The sequence below is a fragment of the Taudactylus pleione genome, unplaced genomic scaffold, assembly GCF_031769625.1.
Source record: "Taudactylus pleione unplaced genomic scaffold, aTauple2 ptg000378l, whole genome shotgun sequence".
NCBI lineage: Eukaryota > Metazoa > Chordata > Amphibia > Anura > Myobatrachidae > Taudactylus > Taudactylus pleione.
Window position 1 is genome coordinate 4,711,194 of NW_028284779.1, and position 20,180 is coordinate 4,731,373.

Sequence of the window (20,180 nt, forward strand, 5' to 3'; positions counted from 1 at the left end):
CGGTACAGGTCCAGTCGGACAACGCTACCACCGTGGCCTACATAAACAGGCAAGGAGGAACCCGCAGTCGGGCGGCTCTCGTAGAGGTCTCTCGGATCCTGGTTTGGGCGGAGCGCAATCTTCCGGCCATATCAGCGGTCTTCATCCCGGGAGTGCTAAATTGGGAGGCGGACTTTCTAAGTCGCCAGGACGTTCATCCGGGGGAATGGTCCCTGCACTGGACGTTTTTCAACTGCTGGTGGACAGGTGGGGTCTTCCAGAGATCGACCTCATGGCGTCCCGGCACAACAACAAGTTGCCGGTGTACGGGTCTCGCACAAGAGATGAAGGGGCGTCTCTGGTGGATGCTCTGTCCGTCCGGTGGGCATTCCGGTTTGCATACCTGTTCCCTCCGGTCTCCCTTCTTCCACGGGTAATCCGGAAATTCAAACAGGAAGGAGGGACGCTCCTGTTGATAGCTCCCGCGTGGCCCAGACGGCACTGGTTCTCAGACCTTCAGGGTCTGTCCGTGGACAGTCCTCTGTGGTTGCTGCTACGACGGGACCTTCTGTCTCAGGGTCCTTGTCTTCACCCGGACCTGACTCGGCTGTCTTTGACGGCGTGGCTGTTGAGACGGCCATGCTGAGGTCCCGGGGGTTTTCCAGCTCTGTGGTGCGTACCATGTTGCGAGCTCGGAAACCGTCTTCCGCGAGGATATACCATCGCGTGTGGCATACGTTCTTCCAGTGGTGTCGACCGAGAGGTTATGCACCGCGGGAGTTTCGTCTGTCTCGGATTCTCGCCTTCCTACAAGCGGGACTAGATCATGGGCTTCGCCTTGCTTCTTTGAAGGTACAGGTTTCGGCCCTGTCTGTCTGGTTTCACCGTAGGATTGCTACAATCCCGGATGTGCGCACCTTTATGCGAGGTGTTGTCCGCATTCAGCCGCCCGGTGTTCCAACTGTGGCGCCTTGGGATTTGGCTGTGGTCCTGAGGGCTCTCCAAGGACCGCCGTTTGAACCACTGGGCTCAGTGGATCTTAAATGGCTAACAGCTAAGACTGTTTTCCTTCTGGCTATTGCTTCGGCCAGACGTGTTTCTGAGTTAGGGGCTCTTTCTTGTAGACCCCCTTTCTTGGTTTTTCATGGGAACAGGGCAGTGCTCCGCACTCGGCCCGAGTTTCTTCCCAAAGTTGTTTCCCAGTTTCATGTTAACGAGGAAATCGTTGTTCCGGCCTTTAACTCACCGGGTCTTTCCGTGGGTGAGGCCTCTTTGGATGTTGTGCGGGCCTAAAGGACTTATGTTGACCGCACTTCTTCGTTTAGGAAGTCGGACGCTTTGTTTGTCCTCTATGGCTTCCGTAAAAAGGGTTGGCCTGCTTCAAAGCAAACTTTGGCAGCCTGGAGCCGTATGGCTCTTTCTGAAGCTTATCTTCATGAAGGCCTGCCGGTTCCTCCTTCTGTGAAGGCTCATTCCACTAGGTCTGTGGGTCCTTAGTGGGCAGCTCGACGTGGTGCCTCTGCAGTCCAGATCTGCAAGGCTGCTACGTGGTCCTCTGTCCATACCTTCGTGAGGTTTTACAGGTTTGACACCTTCGCCTCTCAGGATGCTTCCTTTGGGCGGCGGATTCTCCTTTCTGCACAGGAGCGTCCCCACCCTTAAAGGATACTGCTTTGGGACATCCCCAAGGTATCCTGTGGATACCCTATGGACCCTGAAGTAGAAAATATGAGATATGGTAAGAATTTACCCTTGTTATCTCTATTTCTACGAAGTCCATAGGGTTCCACAGGACTCCCGCCCTGTCGCACCTGTGCTGCAGATGGGCTTTGCTCTGGTCACCGGTTTTCCGTCTCCCTCTGGTGAGAATGTGATTCTTGTATGTGTCCAGATCTTTGTTCTCTCTCTTCCTCCTCCTCCTCCGGCCTATGGCTTGGTAACTAACTGAGATGCCTTGGCTCGGGGGCAAGGTATAGGAGGGGGACCTAGTGCATCCTGGGAGGCTGAAAGCTTAACTCTTTGGTGCCCGATGACTGACGTCACACCTATACCCCAAGGTATCCTGTGGAACCCTATGGACTTCGTAGAAATAGAGATAACAAGGGTAAGTTACCATATCTCATATTATATGCAAGTGTACAAGTAGTGGTAGTGTGCACTGATGATTATTACTAGTATATAAGTGTACAAGTAGCGATAGCGTGCACTGATGATTATTACTAGTATATGTAAGTGTACAAGTAGCGATAGCGTGCACTGTTGATTATTACTAGTATATGTAAGTGTACAAGTAGTGGTAGTGTGCACTGATGATTATTACTAGTATATGTAAGTGTACAAGTAGCGATAGTGTGCACTGATGATTATTACTAGTATATGTAAGTGTACAAGTAGCGGTAGTGTGCACTGATGATTATTACTAGTATATGTAAGTGTACAAGTAGCGATAGTGTGCACTGATGATTATTACTAGTATATGTAAGTGTACAAGTAGCGATAGTGTGCACTGATGATTATTACTAGTATATGTAAGTGTACAAGTAGCGATAGTGTGCACTGATGATTATTACTAGTATATGTAAGTGTACAAGTGTGCCCTGATGGAGTGCATACAATCAATTGGCGTTCATCAGGCCTAGTGACTATAATTCCTTTCATTCTAGCCAACTTCCAAAGGATTGTAATAGTTTTTACTATACTCTTTCAGCTTTACAGGTGTCCTCATTCATCCATATGGCGCGAGACGCTTGGCGTGATGTAGATGTCACGCCACAGTCAGTTTCATTAATTTGCATTTTAGCATCTTTTTTTGTGCCGCATAGCGTCTTTTTCACTAGACAGCCACCCACAAACACACTTGTAGTGTACTGGGAACTTAGTATTTGCACTTTTCTCACAATCGCGGCAGTGTAAATTTGCACGATGCATGACGTCAGTCCTATTGGTCCCCGGTCTCTTGCCTTTGTCTCACATCGGCATCCTTCTAGCACTGCTGTAGCACGCAGGTACACTAGCGGTGTACAGGGTGAGCATACCTTTGCTTCTGTCACATTAGCAGTGTGAGAAAGACGCAAATTGCGTAAATTATTGAGTGCAGAAGACACGTGGCGCGGCTGAGTCCCATATCTCATGTTGCGCCAAACAGGGCTATTTGGTGCGTGTGTGTGGACACATCTGTGGATTTGGTACATCACAACTGTTCTCTGTTCCCAGTTCCAGACAATGGAACTTCTTCAGTTCTGGATATACTCACTTTCCAGGCTAAAAGCCTAGGGGGGTTGTGGTTTTTATTCAAAAATGTATTTTAACTGTCAATCACTTTAAATTAAAGTCTGTATAATAATAAATGGTAGAACCACATCACACTGGTGAAAGTAAGTAATTAATGTAAGTACATACCACTAGGTTACAACATTGCTAAAGGCCAATCCCAATATTTATTTATTTATTTATATAGCGCACACATATTTTGCAGCGCTTTACAGAGAATATCTTACCATTCACATCTGTCCCTGCCCCAGTGGAGCTTACAATCTATATTCTCTACCACATGCTCACACACACGGTCAATTTTGTGGGCAGCCAATTAACCTACCAGTATATTTTTGGAGCGTGGGAGGAAACCGGAGTACCCGGAAGAAACCCACGCAAGCACAGGAAGAATATACAAACTCCACACAGTTAGGGCTGTGGTGGGAATAGAACCAATGACCTCAGTGCTGTGAGGCAGTAATGCTAACCATTACACCATCTGTGCTGCCCAATATATACACTCATAGGATTTGGCTAGAAACCAGCTTTTCATCTGATGTAAGGACATATACACATGGCTGAGCCTGCAAAATGGGGTATGGCAATATTTCCCATATGACCCCCAAACTGTGACATGTAACTGTATTATAGGGTCACACGTGTGTATATTTCCGGTATTGGAGAAGTACCACGTGCTGTTCTCATACACTCACCTACAGATACAGTATTTTTTTATATTTCTTGATATTTCTGACAAACGTGTCTTTAGATACACAGTGCAGGTCTGTACCTCAGAGCGGGGGCCTTTATGTAACGCAATCATTCCAATGTTCTTTCCATCAGTCTCTACCCGGTTTGTCCTTTATTTTATGCTAGGACACTTCTCTGCTACATTCCCTTTGAGGAAATATAAAATTCTCCAGCAAATTATTATAACACAGCTGGATGTTTTGTAATCAACGCACAGGATATGCAAATGTCGCAGAGAGCGGCCGCTGAGCGCTGACTTGAATATTAAGCTGCTGATTGTCATGTGAAAGTCCCTCCTGGCTGCTCCTGATGCCTCTTCTGTTTTAGCTAGGGGTAGTCTCCCTCCTTGCCAGGCCAGGAAGGATGTCTTGTCTGATGGTTCATCAACTTACCAGTGAAAGAAATGTATGACGGCTAATGTGCTGCTATACAGTGGGGGGAAAAAGTTTGATTACTTAATTACAAAAATGAAGTCACCCCCCATCTCACTACCTCTCCCTGAATATGAGCGGAGGCATGTTCTCATTCCTAACTCTTAGCAATGGACAGCCCAACAGTTCTCATTTCCTCGTCCTGTATATGGGTGAAAGCATCGTCTTCTCATTCCTCTGTCCTGTATATGGGTGAAAGCATCGTCTTCTCATTCCTCTGTCCTGTATATGGGTGAAAGCATCGTCTTCTCATTCCTCTGTCCTGTATATGGGTGAGAGCATCATCTTCTCATTCCTCTGTCCTGTATATGGGTGAAAGCATAGTCTTCTCATTCCTCTGTCCTGTATATGGGTGAAAGCATAGTCTTCTCATGCCTCTGTCCTGTATATGGGTGAAAGCATCGTCTTCTCATTCCTCTGTCCTGTATATGGGTGAAAGCATCGTCTTCTCATGCCTCTGTCCTGTATATGGGTGAAAGCATAGTCTTCTCATTCCTCTGTCCTGTATATGGGTGAAAGCATCGTCTTCTCATGCCTCTGTCCTGTATATGGGTGAAAGCATCGTCTTCTCATTCCTGTATATGGGTGTAAGCATCATCTTCTCATTCCTCTGTCCTGTATATGGGTGAAAGCATAGTCTTCTCATTCCTCTGTCCTGTATATGGGTGAAAGCATAGTCTTCTCATTCCTCTGTCCTGTATATGGGTGAAAGCATAGTCTTCTCATTCCTCTGTCCTGTATATGGGTGAAAGCATAGTCTTCTCATTCCTCTGTCCTGTATATGGGGGTAAGCATCGTCTTCTCATTCCTCTGTCCTGTATATGGGTGAAAGCATCTTCTTCTCATTCCCTCACCCTGTAAGTGAGCGGAGACACCCTGTTCTTTCTCTCACCCTAAATGTGAACTCTGACAACCTCTTCTCAATGATTCATGCGGTGCATGAGTGTAGCCCGTCTTCTCGTTCCCTCACACGGTGTGTGAGAATAGCCCACCTCCTCATTCCCCCATGGTCTGTATGAGTGTAACCAGTCTTCTCATTCCCTCACACGGTGTATGAGCGTAGCCCGCCTTCTTGTTCCCTCATTCTGTGTGTGAGCATAGCCCACCTCCTCATTCCCCCATGGTGTGTATGAGCGGAGCCCGCCTTCTCGTTCCCTCATTCTGTGTATGAGCCGAGCCTACCTTCTCATTCCCTCACGCTCTGTATGAGTGGAGCCCCCCTCCTTATTCCCCAATGGTTTGTATGAGCCAAGCCCACTTTCTCATTCCCTTACGCTGTGTATGAGCCAAGCCCACTTTCTCATTCCCTCACGTTGTGTATAAGCCGAGCCCACTTTCTCATTCCCTCACTCTCTGTATGAGTGGAGCCCCCCTCCTTATTGGTTTGTATGAGCCGAGGTTTGTATGAGCTGAGCCCACTTTCTCATTCCCTCACGCTGTGTATGAGTGGAGCCCACTTTCTCATTCCCTCACGCTGTGTATGAGTGGAGCCCACTTTCTCATTCCCTCACGCTGTGTATGAGCTGAGCCACTTTCTCATTCCCTCACGCTGTGTATGAGTGGAGCCCACATTCTCATTCCCTCACGCTGTGTATGAGTGGAGCCCACTTTCTCATTCCCTTACGCTGTGTGTGAGCCAAGCCCACTTTCTCATTCCCTCACGCTGTGTATGAGCCGAGCCCACCTTCTCATTCCCTCACTCTCTGTATGAGTGGAGCCCCCCTCCTTATTGGTTTGTATGAGCCGAGGTTTGTATGAGCTGAGCCCACTTTCTCATTCCCTCACGCTGTGTATGAGTGGAGCCCACTTTCTCATTCCCTCATGCTGTGTATGAGTGGAGCCCACTTTCTCATTCCCTCACGCTGTGTATGAGCTGAGCCACTTTCTCATTCCCTCACGCTGTGTATGAGTGGAGCCCACTTTCTCATTCCCTTACGCTGTGTGTGAGCCAAGCCCACTTTCTCATTCCCTCACGCTGTGTATGAGCCGAGCCCACCTTCTCATTCCCTCACTCTCTGTATGAGCCGAGTCCACTTTCTCATTCCCTTACGCTGTGTATGAGCCGAGCCCACTTTCTCATTCCCTTACGCTGTGTATGAGCCGAGCCCACTTTCTCATTCCCTTACGCTGTGTATGAGCCGAGCCCACTTTCTCATTCCCTCACGCTGTGTGTGAGCCGAGCCCACTTTCTCATTCCCTTACGCTGTGTATGAGCTGAGCCCACTTTCTCATCCCCCCACGCTGTGTATGAGTGGAGCCCACCTTCTCATTCCCTCACGCTGTGTATGAGTGGAGCCCACTTCTCATTCCCTCACGCTGTGTATGAGTGGAGCCCACCTTCTCATTCCCTCACGCTGTGTATGAATGGAGCCCACCTTCTCATTCCCTCACGCTGTGTATGAATGGAGCCCACCTTCTCATTCCCTCACGCTGTGTATGAATGGAGCCCACCTTCTCATTCCCTCACGCTGTGTATGAATGGAGCCCACCTTCTCATTCCCTCACGCTGTGTATGAATGGAGCCCACCTTCTCATTCCCTCACCCTGTATATGAACAAAGGTCCCATCATCTCATTCCTTTACCCTGAATGCGAACGGAGGCATCCTCTTCTCATTCCCTCACCCTGAATATCAACTGTCGCCTTCTTCTCATTCCCTCACCCTGCATGTGAACAAAGGCCCCCTCCTCTAATTCCTTTTCCCTGTATATGAATGGAGGCATCCTCTTCTTATTCCCTTACCCCGAATATGAACCGAGGCAGCACATTCCCTCGCCCTGTATGTGAGCAGAGCTACTCTGTTCTGGTTCCCTTACCCTATACATAAGCAGAGTAATTCTGTTCTCACCTCCCCAATGTGTCTTACATTTTTTTATTTTTTTTGCGCTATGATACAACCTCATCTATGTGTTCCTGATAATAGAAACTGACCAGGCCGTGTTGTGTGATCCTGCATGGTCCTATATAGTGTAGCTTTATCACATGGGTTCTCCTTCTGTCTGTGCTCTACAAACAGCAGCTGTCGTAGGCTTCATATGTGTGCTACTGAAGACCAGGACGGCTGCTTGTGTTGGGTGTCCTCTATTCACATGTTAATTAGTGTATAATTCACTAGTCCACCCGTGTGCCCGGTAGGTCTGCAGGTTTAGAAGGGCTGTAATTGTACCTGTTAATCTAAGGCCAGATACTTCTATTTAATGGATTTAATTAGGCTCTGTAAAGGTGCACTTCTTTATTCCTTCTAACCTGCAATCAATCGTATACATGTTCTCGTCCTTTATCTATACACTGGTGGATAAATGTAATTTGGTGCTGGCATTGCCCTTTACTTGCAGGCTATTTATAGAGGCTGCCTCGCTAATATATGAAGACACAACGGTTCTACACAGGAGCCCAGGTTGTTAATAAAAATCATCCCTCCAAACAATTATATTCAAACTTTTCTGCTTCTCCGAGTTTATTTTGTGCGCTGGCAGCGGAGCCCGGGGACCGGATAATCTATCTGCTTTCTTGTATGGTCTTATTGTTCACTGTGTCTTTTGATTGCCCACAACAAAGGCTCTTTGTTCTGTATTATTGTTTGTTTCCTGGACGGGATTTATTTTATTTTTTTCCTTCCCAACTATTGCTCTGCCGTCGCGGAATGCGCATTTGTACACGTATTTTATATCTCTCAGAGAAATGAGAAAAAAGAAAATACTTCAGAAAAATACTTTTATTGCTGAATAAAGTTTGACTCAAATGGAAGTAAAAAGTTGCGCAAACTTGGTTACATTACAGACGGTTGGGTCTATTTACTACGCGGTGTTAGGAGAAGTGAAAAGTGATAAGGTGCCAGCCAATCAGCTTCCAACTGTCATTTTTCAAACACAGCCTGTGAGATGGCAGTTGGGAGCTGATTGGCTGGTACCTTATCACTTTTCACTTCTCCTAACACCGCTTAGTAAATAGACCCCTATCTCTCCTGCATTCAGCATGGACCGGCACGCACGGCTGTTTAGTAAAGTTCAAAAACATTTTCGATGAACAAAAATTATTTCTTCATAGGGGAAGTAGGCGCCTCTGTGTTTCAGTTCTTGAATAATGGGTTCCTGTGGGTTTAGAGAAACAAATTATAGGAATTTTAGGAGACTGATTATTGTATTTAAGATGCGATTAAAGGACTCCATATTGGAATTTACATTTGGTTATTTTCAGGGTTGGAAAAAACCCAATAAACAGTGAATGCATAAATACATAAATAACATGAATCAAATCTCTACACTGACACGGTGATGGAAGTGGAAAGTCGATGAAAGTAAAAAGTTATAACATGGGACCACTCCAAGGTCCAATTGCTGGTTATATCCAAAAACAAGCTTTGTATAAATCCACTATATGGTGTAATGTCAGCAAGAACATAAAAATAATGTTGCCAAAAGGGAAATCCGAGTGACCGGAGGGCCGTGGTCGCCTGTAATGTATATAGCCAGATTACATATGCACATGACAATTTTCTGAATTTTATTTATAAAGATTCTTTTTTATATATATATTTTTCTCATTTCACTTCACCAAACTAGACTATTTTGTGCAGATCCATCACATAAAATTCAGATAAAAAAAAAAAAAATTACAGGTTGTAATGTAACAAAAAAGGTAAAAAGCAAAAGGGGGGTGAATACTTTTGCAAGGCACTGTATAAGCATGTGAGCTGTTATCAGGGACATGGAACATGCTAACGTTTGGGTAACCTAGTGATAAGATTTACTGCCTCACAGCACTGAGGTTTTGGGTTTGATTCCCACCAAGGCTCCTGGCTTTGTGGAGTTTGAGTGTTCTCCCCATGCTTGTGTGGGTCTCTTCCGCGGACTCCGGGTTGCCACTCACACTCCAAAAATATACTGGTCAATTGGATTCTGACAAAAATGAACCCTAGTGTGTATGCGGGTGTGCATGGGCAGGGGATACAGATTGTAAGCTACAGAGGGACTGTTGTGAATGGACAATTATTATCTGTGAATTGCTATGGAATATGTATGAGTGCTATCTAAATAACTTAGTAAATAAAATAATGCGCGCTATTATATGTACTTGTCTAATTTAATTAGAATTAGCTAACATCCATGTTTCTGAGTCAGTACGGATCGCAAATGCGAATGCAATATATTGATTACGCACGCAGTCTCACTGCGAAGACCTGCTAATCCTCTGCGATCGCTATGCTGTACACACATCTGTAATACTTGGCAAGACTGCGAAACCATGGGTACCATAGAGTACCAACGCAGCCTCACGCACACTTGTACAAGCTCTGACCTTACTCAGGAATTGCTAACCTCATCGCACGCAATGAAAGCCCAAGCTGTGTAGGGCATCGCAGTGGCTAATTTTATGCACGCTCTTGTAACGGCGATCAAATGCACTGGCACACCTGTGTTTCGTCGACCACCCCCATCCTTCCCGTCACCTCCCCCAAAAGGTACTTCCTGTCAATCACTCTGCAATGGGTCTGCGTAGTCCCGATGGCAGTGGCTGGTTCACGCACTCCGATGCATATGCAGATCGCAACAATTGCCCGATTGCATGCGTAATCGCAGTTACGATCCTTGCGGAATCAGGCTCATTATACTCAGCATTTTATATTGTATATTTTATATCATTTTCTCTATCTGCAAATAAGTTCAGCCTGTCATTTTTGTTTAAATTAAAGTTTCCCAGACCCCTATTGAATGATGATATAACAGAAATACTCTGCTTCTGGTGGGCTCTCGGAGCCTGTCATTGCGTTTGTGGCTGGCATGACGAATCGGACTGCTTATCCCCTCTGCCCAGGCGAATACTCTAAATATTTATACTAACATTTTCTATTCCTCAGCGCTGTGCCAAGATTGGAGCGCCGGCATAAAACGACCATTTGGCACAGTGTGAAACCTTGTTCCGGGAGATTTGACAAATTTATTTTTTTGTCTCTTTACTGTTTTATTTAAAATGCTGTTATTAACGTGTCGTACGGCAGCCTCCGCTGTTCTGTAATAAGGGGACGTTGTTCCCCAGCAATGGGGAGCAGACCAGGAATCCCAGGGTGTAATTATAAATACTTGAGGCTTTTCCGAAACTGCAGCAATCGGTAGATGTCCTACTTAATGTCCTGTTTGCAGGAAGTGGCAATGTAGCGACTGAGTGGGAGATGGTCAGGTGGGGTATGGTCCCTTACTCCCCCAGTTACTGTAGGTATCTATTTTGTGGCCCGAAGCCATTGCAGCCTATAAAGTCCAGGAACCGGTGACCTCACTAACCAGGACAGAATGGCTGCAATCACATGGTATGTCATTAACCATCAATCCACAGTGATTGAAAGCCAATGTGCTTCGCTGACACTTTACCTTCACATTACATATTGTAGCTGTGCGTCTGGTGCCTGGATAATTGTTTTTTTTTTTTTTCTTTCTTTACATGTTGCATGCACAGGCTTCATATTTAAGTCTAATGTAGTATGTATCGGGAGCTTGGATGATTATATATCGACCATCTGTAACATAAAAGGCATATCTTACCTCAAGTGGGCCTATGCCAGCGTTCTCCCCAGGCTGTTTGTTGCGGGCGCAGTGCGCGGCAAGTAACAACTACCGCCCGGCACTTCCCCCTGTCCCAATGCTACGACCCCTGCCCGGCACTCTCCCCCGCCTCAATGCCTCGTCCCCAGCCCGGTACCCCCTCTGCCCCAATGCGTCACGTCCACTGTCACCCTCAACGTTTCCTTGTTGCCACGGATGCCAGCTGTGACGCCGAGCTGCGACGACGTCACGTTCTTCACATTGGCGGGTCCGTGTCTGAGGGGACGTGGCATTGGGGCGGGGGACAGTGCCGGGCAGGGGATGCGGCATTGGGACGGGGGAAGTTGTCTATCACAGTGCAAGAGTGGCGTCAGGCTGGAGGGCACAGATCCCACCCCCTGTATAAAACCAGGGGCGCACTGTTCAGACGGGAACAGTCGCCTGAACTGATTAAAAAGAGTAAACCTGCGGCCACTCTCCCTGTGTGGGAGCTGAAAAAACAATCTGTGGAGACACAGTATTTGGGAGTCTGAAAGTGGGGACTGTATCTGTGGGCTGTATCAAAAATACATTTGTTGGTGCCAGCACTAAATAACGTGATGCTGATCTCACTAGAAGGACCAGATCCTACAGACTTAGATCATGATGAAGCTGCAGATGACTGGGCCTCTAAGAAGAAGAGAAGAATTAATATATAAATTGTTATTTCAAGTTTAAATCATTTTAAGGTCAGGATTTAAAACATTTTATTACTGTGAATACCCCCACCGCCCGGCTACTTCTTGATGCCCCCCGGCTGGCAACATTTTCTGTGGAGAACACTTTATGTATAGTGGTGACAGCCATGTAGAAGGACAAATTCATTTTCATGAGACTGTAACCTATCAATTCACTAGGAATTCACTGGATAGTCAGTACCTCGTGCATATTAATGAGGCCTCATGAACATTGGTCAGGAAGCTAAATGGATAAACAATGTGTGCTCCCAGGGATCTACGTACATATATACAGTGAATTACCCATACCCGGTATAGAATGCTGCTATTTGTCTTACAGTGGTGCTGCGGATCCCACACTTTCCCCGTACACTAAGCTCCGCCCTCATTTCTCTCCATCATTGCTCAGGGAGTTTCTTGCACACCCTTTTATTCTGGGTAATGTGAGTCCTTATTATGATATTGTTCTTTTTTTTTTTTTTTTCTCACTGACCCCCCTGACTGACAGCATTGACTACCACATGTGTCCCTGCTCCCAAACACCCGTCTCCCTGAGATGTTCAGTGTTCTCCCCCCAGAGACAGAAATTCATGGGTTTAGTGGCAGATTGAATCAGGTTTGTGCTTATTAACGGTTTTATTTAATCCTTTGTTCTCTTCTTGTCACAGGTCCAGTAAGACGATGAATCTCTGTTCAAAATGTTTTGCGGGTGAGTACTGAGCACTTGTTTGTATCCTGGTAGCCTATAGTCTGTTCAGCCACTGTCTACATTGCACAATGTTCCTGTATCCAGACGCATGGACCGTAGAGATTCTGTCATGTGTTCGTGTGACTTCTTTCATTGCCAAGACAGGAAATCAATGTGCGATCTGCAAATATAGGGCCTGATTCAGACCCGCTCGCTCGTTCCTGGCCGATTGTTATGCAATTGCGAATGCATCGCAGTGCGCGTGCGCAAACTAGTCCAAGCGATCGGCAAGCGCTGCGGTCAGTTCCGATGGAACCCGATGTACCGATGGTTGTATATACTTCCTGGAGATGACGTACGCTAGTGGGCTTCTAAAGACAGCCTGGTGGGCGTCTGCATACACAAAGTGATTGCACGCCAAGGCATAGTGGGCGTGTTTATGCCTTGCCGTGCGATCGCCTGCCTTGACGTCACTTAGCGGAATTTGCACACACTGGGAGTGAGCGGCCGCATCTAGCGAGCGGGTCTGAATCAGGCCCATATTCTGGGAGTCTGTTTCCGCATGGCTAATGCTTATCTGCATGCATGCAACTTCTCCACCTGCAGCAACTGACATAGGAAGTTATAACCTAGCCATTTACCAGCCAATAAAACACTGTACTGGAGGGAAATAATATAAGTTGTGTAGGTGTGAGGTGGATTACTTACAGTAGTTACTAGTTCAGTTGGAAGGAAGGTTTTAGTTAAAGTACTTTGTCTCTTTTTTTGGCCTCACTGGAGGGTTTGAGCGCGAGGGTCTCTTACGGATGATAAACGCAGCCTAAAAGCGTTATCGGAACTGTACGTGTTGTACATTGTATGTGGAGTTTAGGGGCAGCAGAAAGCTGGGACTGTTTTTAAGACCAACAGACTTTTGTCATTACCCGTTATGAGATGATTTTCTTTCTCTGAACGCACTCACCAAGTTGAAAGCTAAGAAGTAATATTTACATTTTGCTGTAAATAAAATGACAGTCCTATAATATACTGTAAGTTTGCCCCCTGTGTCCATTAAACGTCCTGCTGCCTGGCACTGTCAGCAGTCGCTCTAGGTCTGATAAGAGGCCTGCACTTGTCAGATCTCACCCCCCCCATAGGGACGGGTGGCCACTCTCATACTCTCTTGGATCTGCAGAGCTTTATTTGAAGTTTAGTGGTACATTATTACTTAAAATCAGGGTTGTACATTTTTAATAAAGAAATTTTTTTATTGCGTTTTAGTTAAATAAAAAAAAAAAAAAGAAAAAGCAAACAAAACACATAATTGGACAGTGCTGATAGCCAAAGTAACAAAGTAAGCAGGTTTGTACATTTCTGATAAATGTTAGAAAAACAATCTCTTCAATGTTCTTGTTTTGGTAATAGCTTTGTTTATTTAAGAAGCATATGCGGCAATACGCCCGGCCCGTGCCCCCCCGTGGCATACGCTTAGCTCATGCCCCCCTGTGGTATATATCTGGCCTGCGCCCCCCTGTAGAGTACGTCTCGCCCGTGCCCCTCCTGTGGAGTACGCCTGGTTCTTGGCACCTCCCATGTGGCTGTTGCCACCCCCCCACCCCCCTCTGCTGCATACGCCTAGCCCATGCCCCCTCCCTCCCCTGTGGAATACGCCTGGCCCGTTCTACCCCCCAAACCCCCGCCCAGTACGCTTGGCCTATGTTCCCCCCCCCCTGCGACTTACACCTGGCCCTTGCCCCTCCCCCTGCGGCGTACACCTGACCTGTGCCCCCCTTCTGTGGCATTCACCTGGCCCTTGCTCACTGGGCCCGAGCTCGTCCCCCTCCCCCTCCCTGCATACGCCTGACCCATGCCCCCCGTCCTATTAAAAGAAGGTTTTGCAGCCAATTCCATAATGTACCATTACTGATAACTACTCACTTATGCAATGATTGTTATTATTCATGTTTCATGTACTTAATGGTGGTGATAATAGGTGCATAAGGTTCTGGGAGCCAGGACACCGTCACTGTGAGGGATTGTTATGTCTCGCGCTGACAGGATATCTCATGGAGATGTGACTGTTATAGCTGTCACATTGTGTTAGACACTATGAGGACGGTGTGATGAGGTGACCCCAGCCCCTGTAGCTGTTTTATATCTGAGACTTCCAGCTCCTCAGACAACTTTATATTGGAGGGGGGGGGGGTGTATGGCGTTCACCTGGCTTCTCTCCGGCAATATTACTCTGCACCATGACATTATCATGACATTTTTCTTTTATTTACTAGAATTCACCGGAGAAAGGTCACCGTACACCCACATAAATTCCCACTTAGTCGCTGGCACGCTCTTCCTAGCAGCCTGGGCTCTGTAATTCCTGGGAAATTAATAATAAAGGCTTGTACTTGCAGATGCTTGCTATGAATTGCACCATTTAGCATGAGACGTCTGGAGGAAACAGACTTCCCTGTGAGTCAGGGGTAACCGTGAGCTGTCTTCCCAGAATCCTCCGGTTTTATCAACGTCAGTGTGGAGGAAGTCAGGCCTTTCCCTTTAAGCAAAAGGAAGGAGGACCACAGCTCAGGTGTCCATCTGACTGCACTGTACTTCTATTTTGGTTGCACACTGATTCAGGCCAATATCACTGGGGACCTGGCCTAATCCTAAGAGGGGAGGGTGAATGGTTTCCAAAGCGCCCCCCCCCCCCCCCCCCCCCGTACTGACAATACACTGATAGTCTCCCAGTGTGTCAGTAATAGCGATCTTTTAAGCTCTGTTCTGTAATATGAAGTCTGTATGGGAGTCAAATTTAGTTTTATTGTTCATTTTTTCAGACTAGTCAGACAGACAAAGCACTTTGCATTGCGTTCCTATGGAAGTGCTGTTAGGCAGGAGTGCATTGATCTGTCACAGAGGTGAACCCAAGAAACGTGTGTCGGCAACATATTCTCACCTACTCTTCCGTGGCTCATATCGTATTGCAGTTTGCGTGGATCCCTGCAATGTGGTGGTTTGTGTGAGGCTTACTTGTATTTCCTTCCACTTTAGAAGAATGATCTGTGTGTTTTCCAGTCTTGCCGGATGCTGGGCCCAGTGCTCATTGTTTTCTAAAGTCCGGCAAGGATTCTTCAAGCACTCGGAATGAAGTCCCTTTATTGGGTATGCTATAATGCACCACACACCAGACACACACAGAGCATTAGCAGTGGGGGTGCTCCGTTTCTGAGAGAACCATTATAACTGCAGCATGGCAGGGCAGCAAATCCTACACATGTGATGTGATTACATTCCAGCACACAGTGAGTAGACTGTCCGTAGAAATGTTCTATGTAAATGACAGCTAGTGCTATACTGTATCGGTAGTTTTGCTGTGTTATCCGATTGACCACATTAATAGCAGAGATGACTCATAGCAACCAAGCAATAACTCATAGCAACCAAGCAAACGTTGGATTCTGGGTTACAGCGCCTGTCCTACTCGCCGTTGTTGTTTCTTAAAGCCATATTGTCACTTATCACCTTAATGTTGGACCATTATTTATAGCTTGTTTATATTTTATATGGTAATTGTGGATTTTGAACCGTGACCTGTGCACCATTTTCCGTTGAGGTCTCCCATCCGATCAGTAGTTTCCTCCTTTCCTGAGTGAGGGTCTCGTGCTATGCGCTATGCTCACCGGTGAAAAGACGATTTTTCTACTAAGTCGTATACAGAGTCTGGCACTGTGCGTAGACATCACTGGGCCGCAGAGCTGACAGGAATAACACATCCGCAATGCCACTGCCCAGGGTGTCCTTCAGTAATATATAAGCCGTGTACATTAGTGATGATGGGTGAACATCCTTATAGTCTGACGGACTTGTGTAAAACATGGTGGGGGGGGTTGTTTTGGTTTTATTACGATTTAAAATGCAGCCTATTTATTTCCCCCTTTCCCCCACTTCATATATGTGTTTACTTGAATTTAGTCTAAATCTGCGCTTCTGATGGCCGCGCGGCTTTGTGCGTTTTATCATACACAATGGATTGAATCTTAGTGAACTGCTCTGCCCTTCCCCCGGCCTAAGGTAACACATTACATGAAGATTCATTCACTGTCAAATTAGTGTTAAATAGCTAAATTAATTCCCAAGCAACGCTGCATGTTAATTGCTTTCCAAAGTGAAACTCCAGCAAACAGTTTTATTTGTCATAAAAAAAAAGTTACATTTGTTTCTGTAGTTCTGTTTTCTAGATTAACTGCATCATAGGAATGGATGGTCCTTCATTGGTATAGACTGTTATATTACAGTGTGTTTGGATAGTCATGCAATGCATCATTAGGTTCTAGTCACTCTTTGTTAAATAGAGCTTGAAGTAGTGTTTATTTTCCTTTCCCTCATCAGGAAGTCCACACAGAGTCTGCACATAGACACTAATAGCACCACTTTCTCTCTGCCTCTGGTAATGTGTGTATGGTGCAATGTGGCTGTAGAAACGCGTGGGGACCAATTTATACAGATTGTTTTCCGTAACTGTTACAGAAATGTGATCATTACTGTGTATGTGATAATGTGCATTTAAGCCACAATTATAGGGCCATTATCATCTTTTGTCGCTACAATGTTGCTCCTTCTTTAGATGTCTTGATTGTAATTGTATTTGAGACTAATAAGAGTTTAGCATGAATACAAATGTAAACAAAAATCTTGGCAACTCTAGCCGGGCAGAGATGAGTTTCTGAATAGAGCTGGGGTGATGATGGAGATAGGTGAGCTGGGGTGATGATGGGGATAGATGAGCTGGGGAGATGTTGGGGATAGATGAGCTGGGGTGATGATGGGGATAGATGAGCTGGGGAGATGATGGGCATAGATGAGCTGGGGAGATGATGGGCATAGATGAGCTGGGGAGATGATGGGGATAGATGAGCTGGGGAGACGATGGGCATAGATGAGCTGGGGAGATGATGGGCATAGATGAGCTGGGGAGATGATGGGGATAGATGAGCTGGGGAGATGATGGGCATAGATGAGCTGGGGAGATGATGGGCATAGATGAGCTGGGGAGATGATGGGCATAGATGAGCTGGGGAGATGATGGGCATAGATGAGCTGGGGAGATGATGGGTATAGATGAGCTGGGGAGATGATGGGGATAGATGAGCTGGGGAGATGATGGGCATAGATGAGCTTGGGAGATGATGGGCATAGATGAGCTGGGGAGATGATGAGGATAGATGAGCTGGGGAGATGATGGGGATAGATCATTTTACTACACTAGGGTTGGAGTAGGACTGGGAACACTTAAGACCAGATTACCAGCGAAATTCACAGCCAAATGGGGATCGAGTTGGGGAAATTTAGGTCCTCTGTACTACATTAATATTAATTTCTGATCATTTAAGGTAAACTTGTCTGCTAAACACAATGATTCAGCCATTGCTCCCCCGTGCCATGTTCCGGTCAATCGCTGGCAAAAAATATTTAGCAGACTTATAATAATTTCTTTTGTTTGTCAAAAAAAATAGTGTGTGTTATTGATTAAAACATTTAGGGGTCTCTTTACTAAGCAGTGTTCGGAGACAGAGTAAAAAGTGATAAGGTGCCAGCCAATCAGCTCCCAACTGTCATCTCGCAGGTTGTGTTTGAAAAAATGACAGTTGGGAGCTGATTGGCTGGTACCTTATCACTTTATCACTTTTCACTCTGTCTCCTAACACTGCTTAGTAAATAGACCCATAAGATTCTTCTTCGGTTGTTATTTTTCCTGTTCTTAAACCTTATGGAAGGAAGGAAACTGTGGTTTTAAATTAACCTCTTTTCTACTTCAGGGTCCATAGGGTATCCACAGGATACCTTGGGGTATAGGTGTGACGTCAGTCGCAGGGCACCAAAGAGTTAAGCTTTCAGCCTCCCAGGATGCACTAGGTCCCCCTCCTATACCCCGCCCCCGAGCCAAGGCACCTCAGTTTAGTTTGGTGCCCGGCCAGAGTCGGGTGCACCTGTTGGAGTGGGGGCTAGAAGAGCCCCTGAAGCTTTTTCTTCATGCAGCTGTGGCTGCACATCTGGATAAACAGCATGGACAGTCAGTCCTGACGTCCATGCTGTCTTCCCTACACCCGCCGGTACCAGAACGCCGGTACTGATCCGGGGATGCTGGTGGGCATCTGGGGTCACAGCTAGCGGTGACCCCAGATGTTCCGGACCATGGCCGGATTCAAGGGGAACAGAGGTAAGCAGCGGGGTCCCGCGGTGGGTCCCCGCTGATCACATGGTCCTAAGTCCCCAGGCAGGGGGCTCCCTGGGGACTGGCTGCAGCGTGGAGCCAGGCGACCAACCTGCGCTTCCACTACCCCCTGGGACAGCGGACCGCAGCAGAGCGGTAGCGCTGCGGCGTCCCAGGGGTTAAATGCATGCCAGGGGAGCGCGCCATCCCTGTCTCACAGCCGGCGCCTCCCCCGTTGCACACAGCCCTCTCTGCACTGTGCTGTGTCAGCGCTCCTCCCCCAGGCCAGCCTACTCTCTGCTCCTCGGCGGCCATCTTTTCAGAAGCATGGTGAACGCTGCTGGAAGCCTGCATTGGAAGCATCGTGGTCTGGGTCCCCCTGCATACCTCTCCTCCGCTGTGGTCAGGTCTGTGTATGCAGCGCTGTGTCCTACCAGGCCCTGTGTCTGTGTAGTTGAGTGATCAGCGCTGTTAGTGCAGGAATTGATTTTCTTTGCATTGTATGTGACTGTGCTAGCGCTGCTGCCTGTAACTTTTCTTCTCAAGACTGTCAGCTTTATTACTGTCCCTGTTCTTTCTGCTAAGCCCTTGCGGTGCGGTGCTGCAGGGTGGTCTCTCGCCTATTTAATATATAATTGGTGAGAGGGGTCACATACGTGGTGCCATCATGTCTGAAAGTGATTTTCCCCTCCGGCTACAGTGTACCACGTGTAAAGTACCGTTAGCGGAGGGGGAGGGTAGCGCGGAGGGCCTTTGCCGGCAGTGTTTGTCCATGGCCTCTTACGGTTACAGCACCGGTACAGGAGCCGCCCTGGGCTTGTTTCGCTCAGGCGCTAACAGCTTTAGTGGGCCAGTTAGCTCCGCAGCCCGCGTTTACTCCGATGGGTTTGTCCCAGCAGTCTGTGGTGTCGTCACCCATGCAGGGTTTCCCACGACAATTGGTGGTACCCCACAGTCTCCCTATTTCCCCGCTCCCGGGTTTCTCAGGAGCCAGCGTGGGTTAACTCCCTGACGAGTTCTGTACAGCACTTGTCGGATGTGTTGCAAGGGGAGTCTGTGATGTGGCCTCATAAACGGCCGGTGGCGTCTCTGTCCGCTCCTTATGAGGATGACGAAGGGACGTCTGATGATGGGGAGATTCTGGATCCTTACAATCAGGAACCTCTCCATACTAAGGACGCTGATGCTAAGTCCAAAGTATATATTCCTGGACTTATTCGGGCGGTCCGCACAGCCTTGGTGATTGAGGACAAAGTTCCCCCAGCTGCTAAGTCTAAATATGCCTTTTTCAAAGACGTGAAGGGCGATGCCACAGTCTTTCCTCCTTAGGGTCAGTTGGTGGACCATTTAGAGGAGGCGTGGAAACAGCCTGGCAAAAGATACCAGCCGCAGCGACGCCTGGCGGTGGCTTATCCGTTCGCGGATAATTATTTTGCTAAGTGGGAATCCCCTCCACAGGTGGATTCTCACGTGACCCGTCTTGTCCGTAGTGCCACATTGCCGATGCCATCCATGTCCTCCCTTAAGGATGCTACGGACCGCAAGGTGGAAATCTGCCTGAAGTCCGCTTATTCCCTTGCGGGAGGGGCAGCACGGCCGGCTATGGCCATTTGCTGGGTTGCCGGAGCGCTGGGCGGATTCA

At 47.2% G+C, this 20,180-nt stretch overlaps 1 protein-coding gene across 1 annotated transcript in view; it reads left to right on the plus strand.

The window, feature by feature from the left end:
- Window positions 1-20,180, plus strand: part of ZFAND3 (zinc finger AN1-type containing 3) — a 193,899-nt gene that overhangs the window by 70,012 nt on the left and 103,707 nt on the right. The window contains exon 2 of the mRNA XM_088445363.1: window positions 12,332-12,372. Coding sequence (XP_088301489.1) covers window positions 12,332-12,372 — 41 coding nt within the window. The remainder of the gene's footprint in view (window positions 1-12,331; window positions 12,373-20,180) is intronic.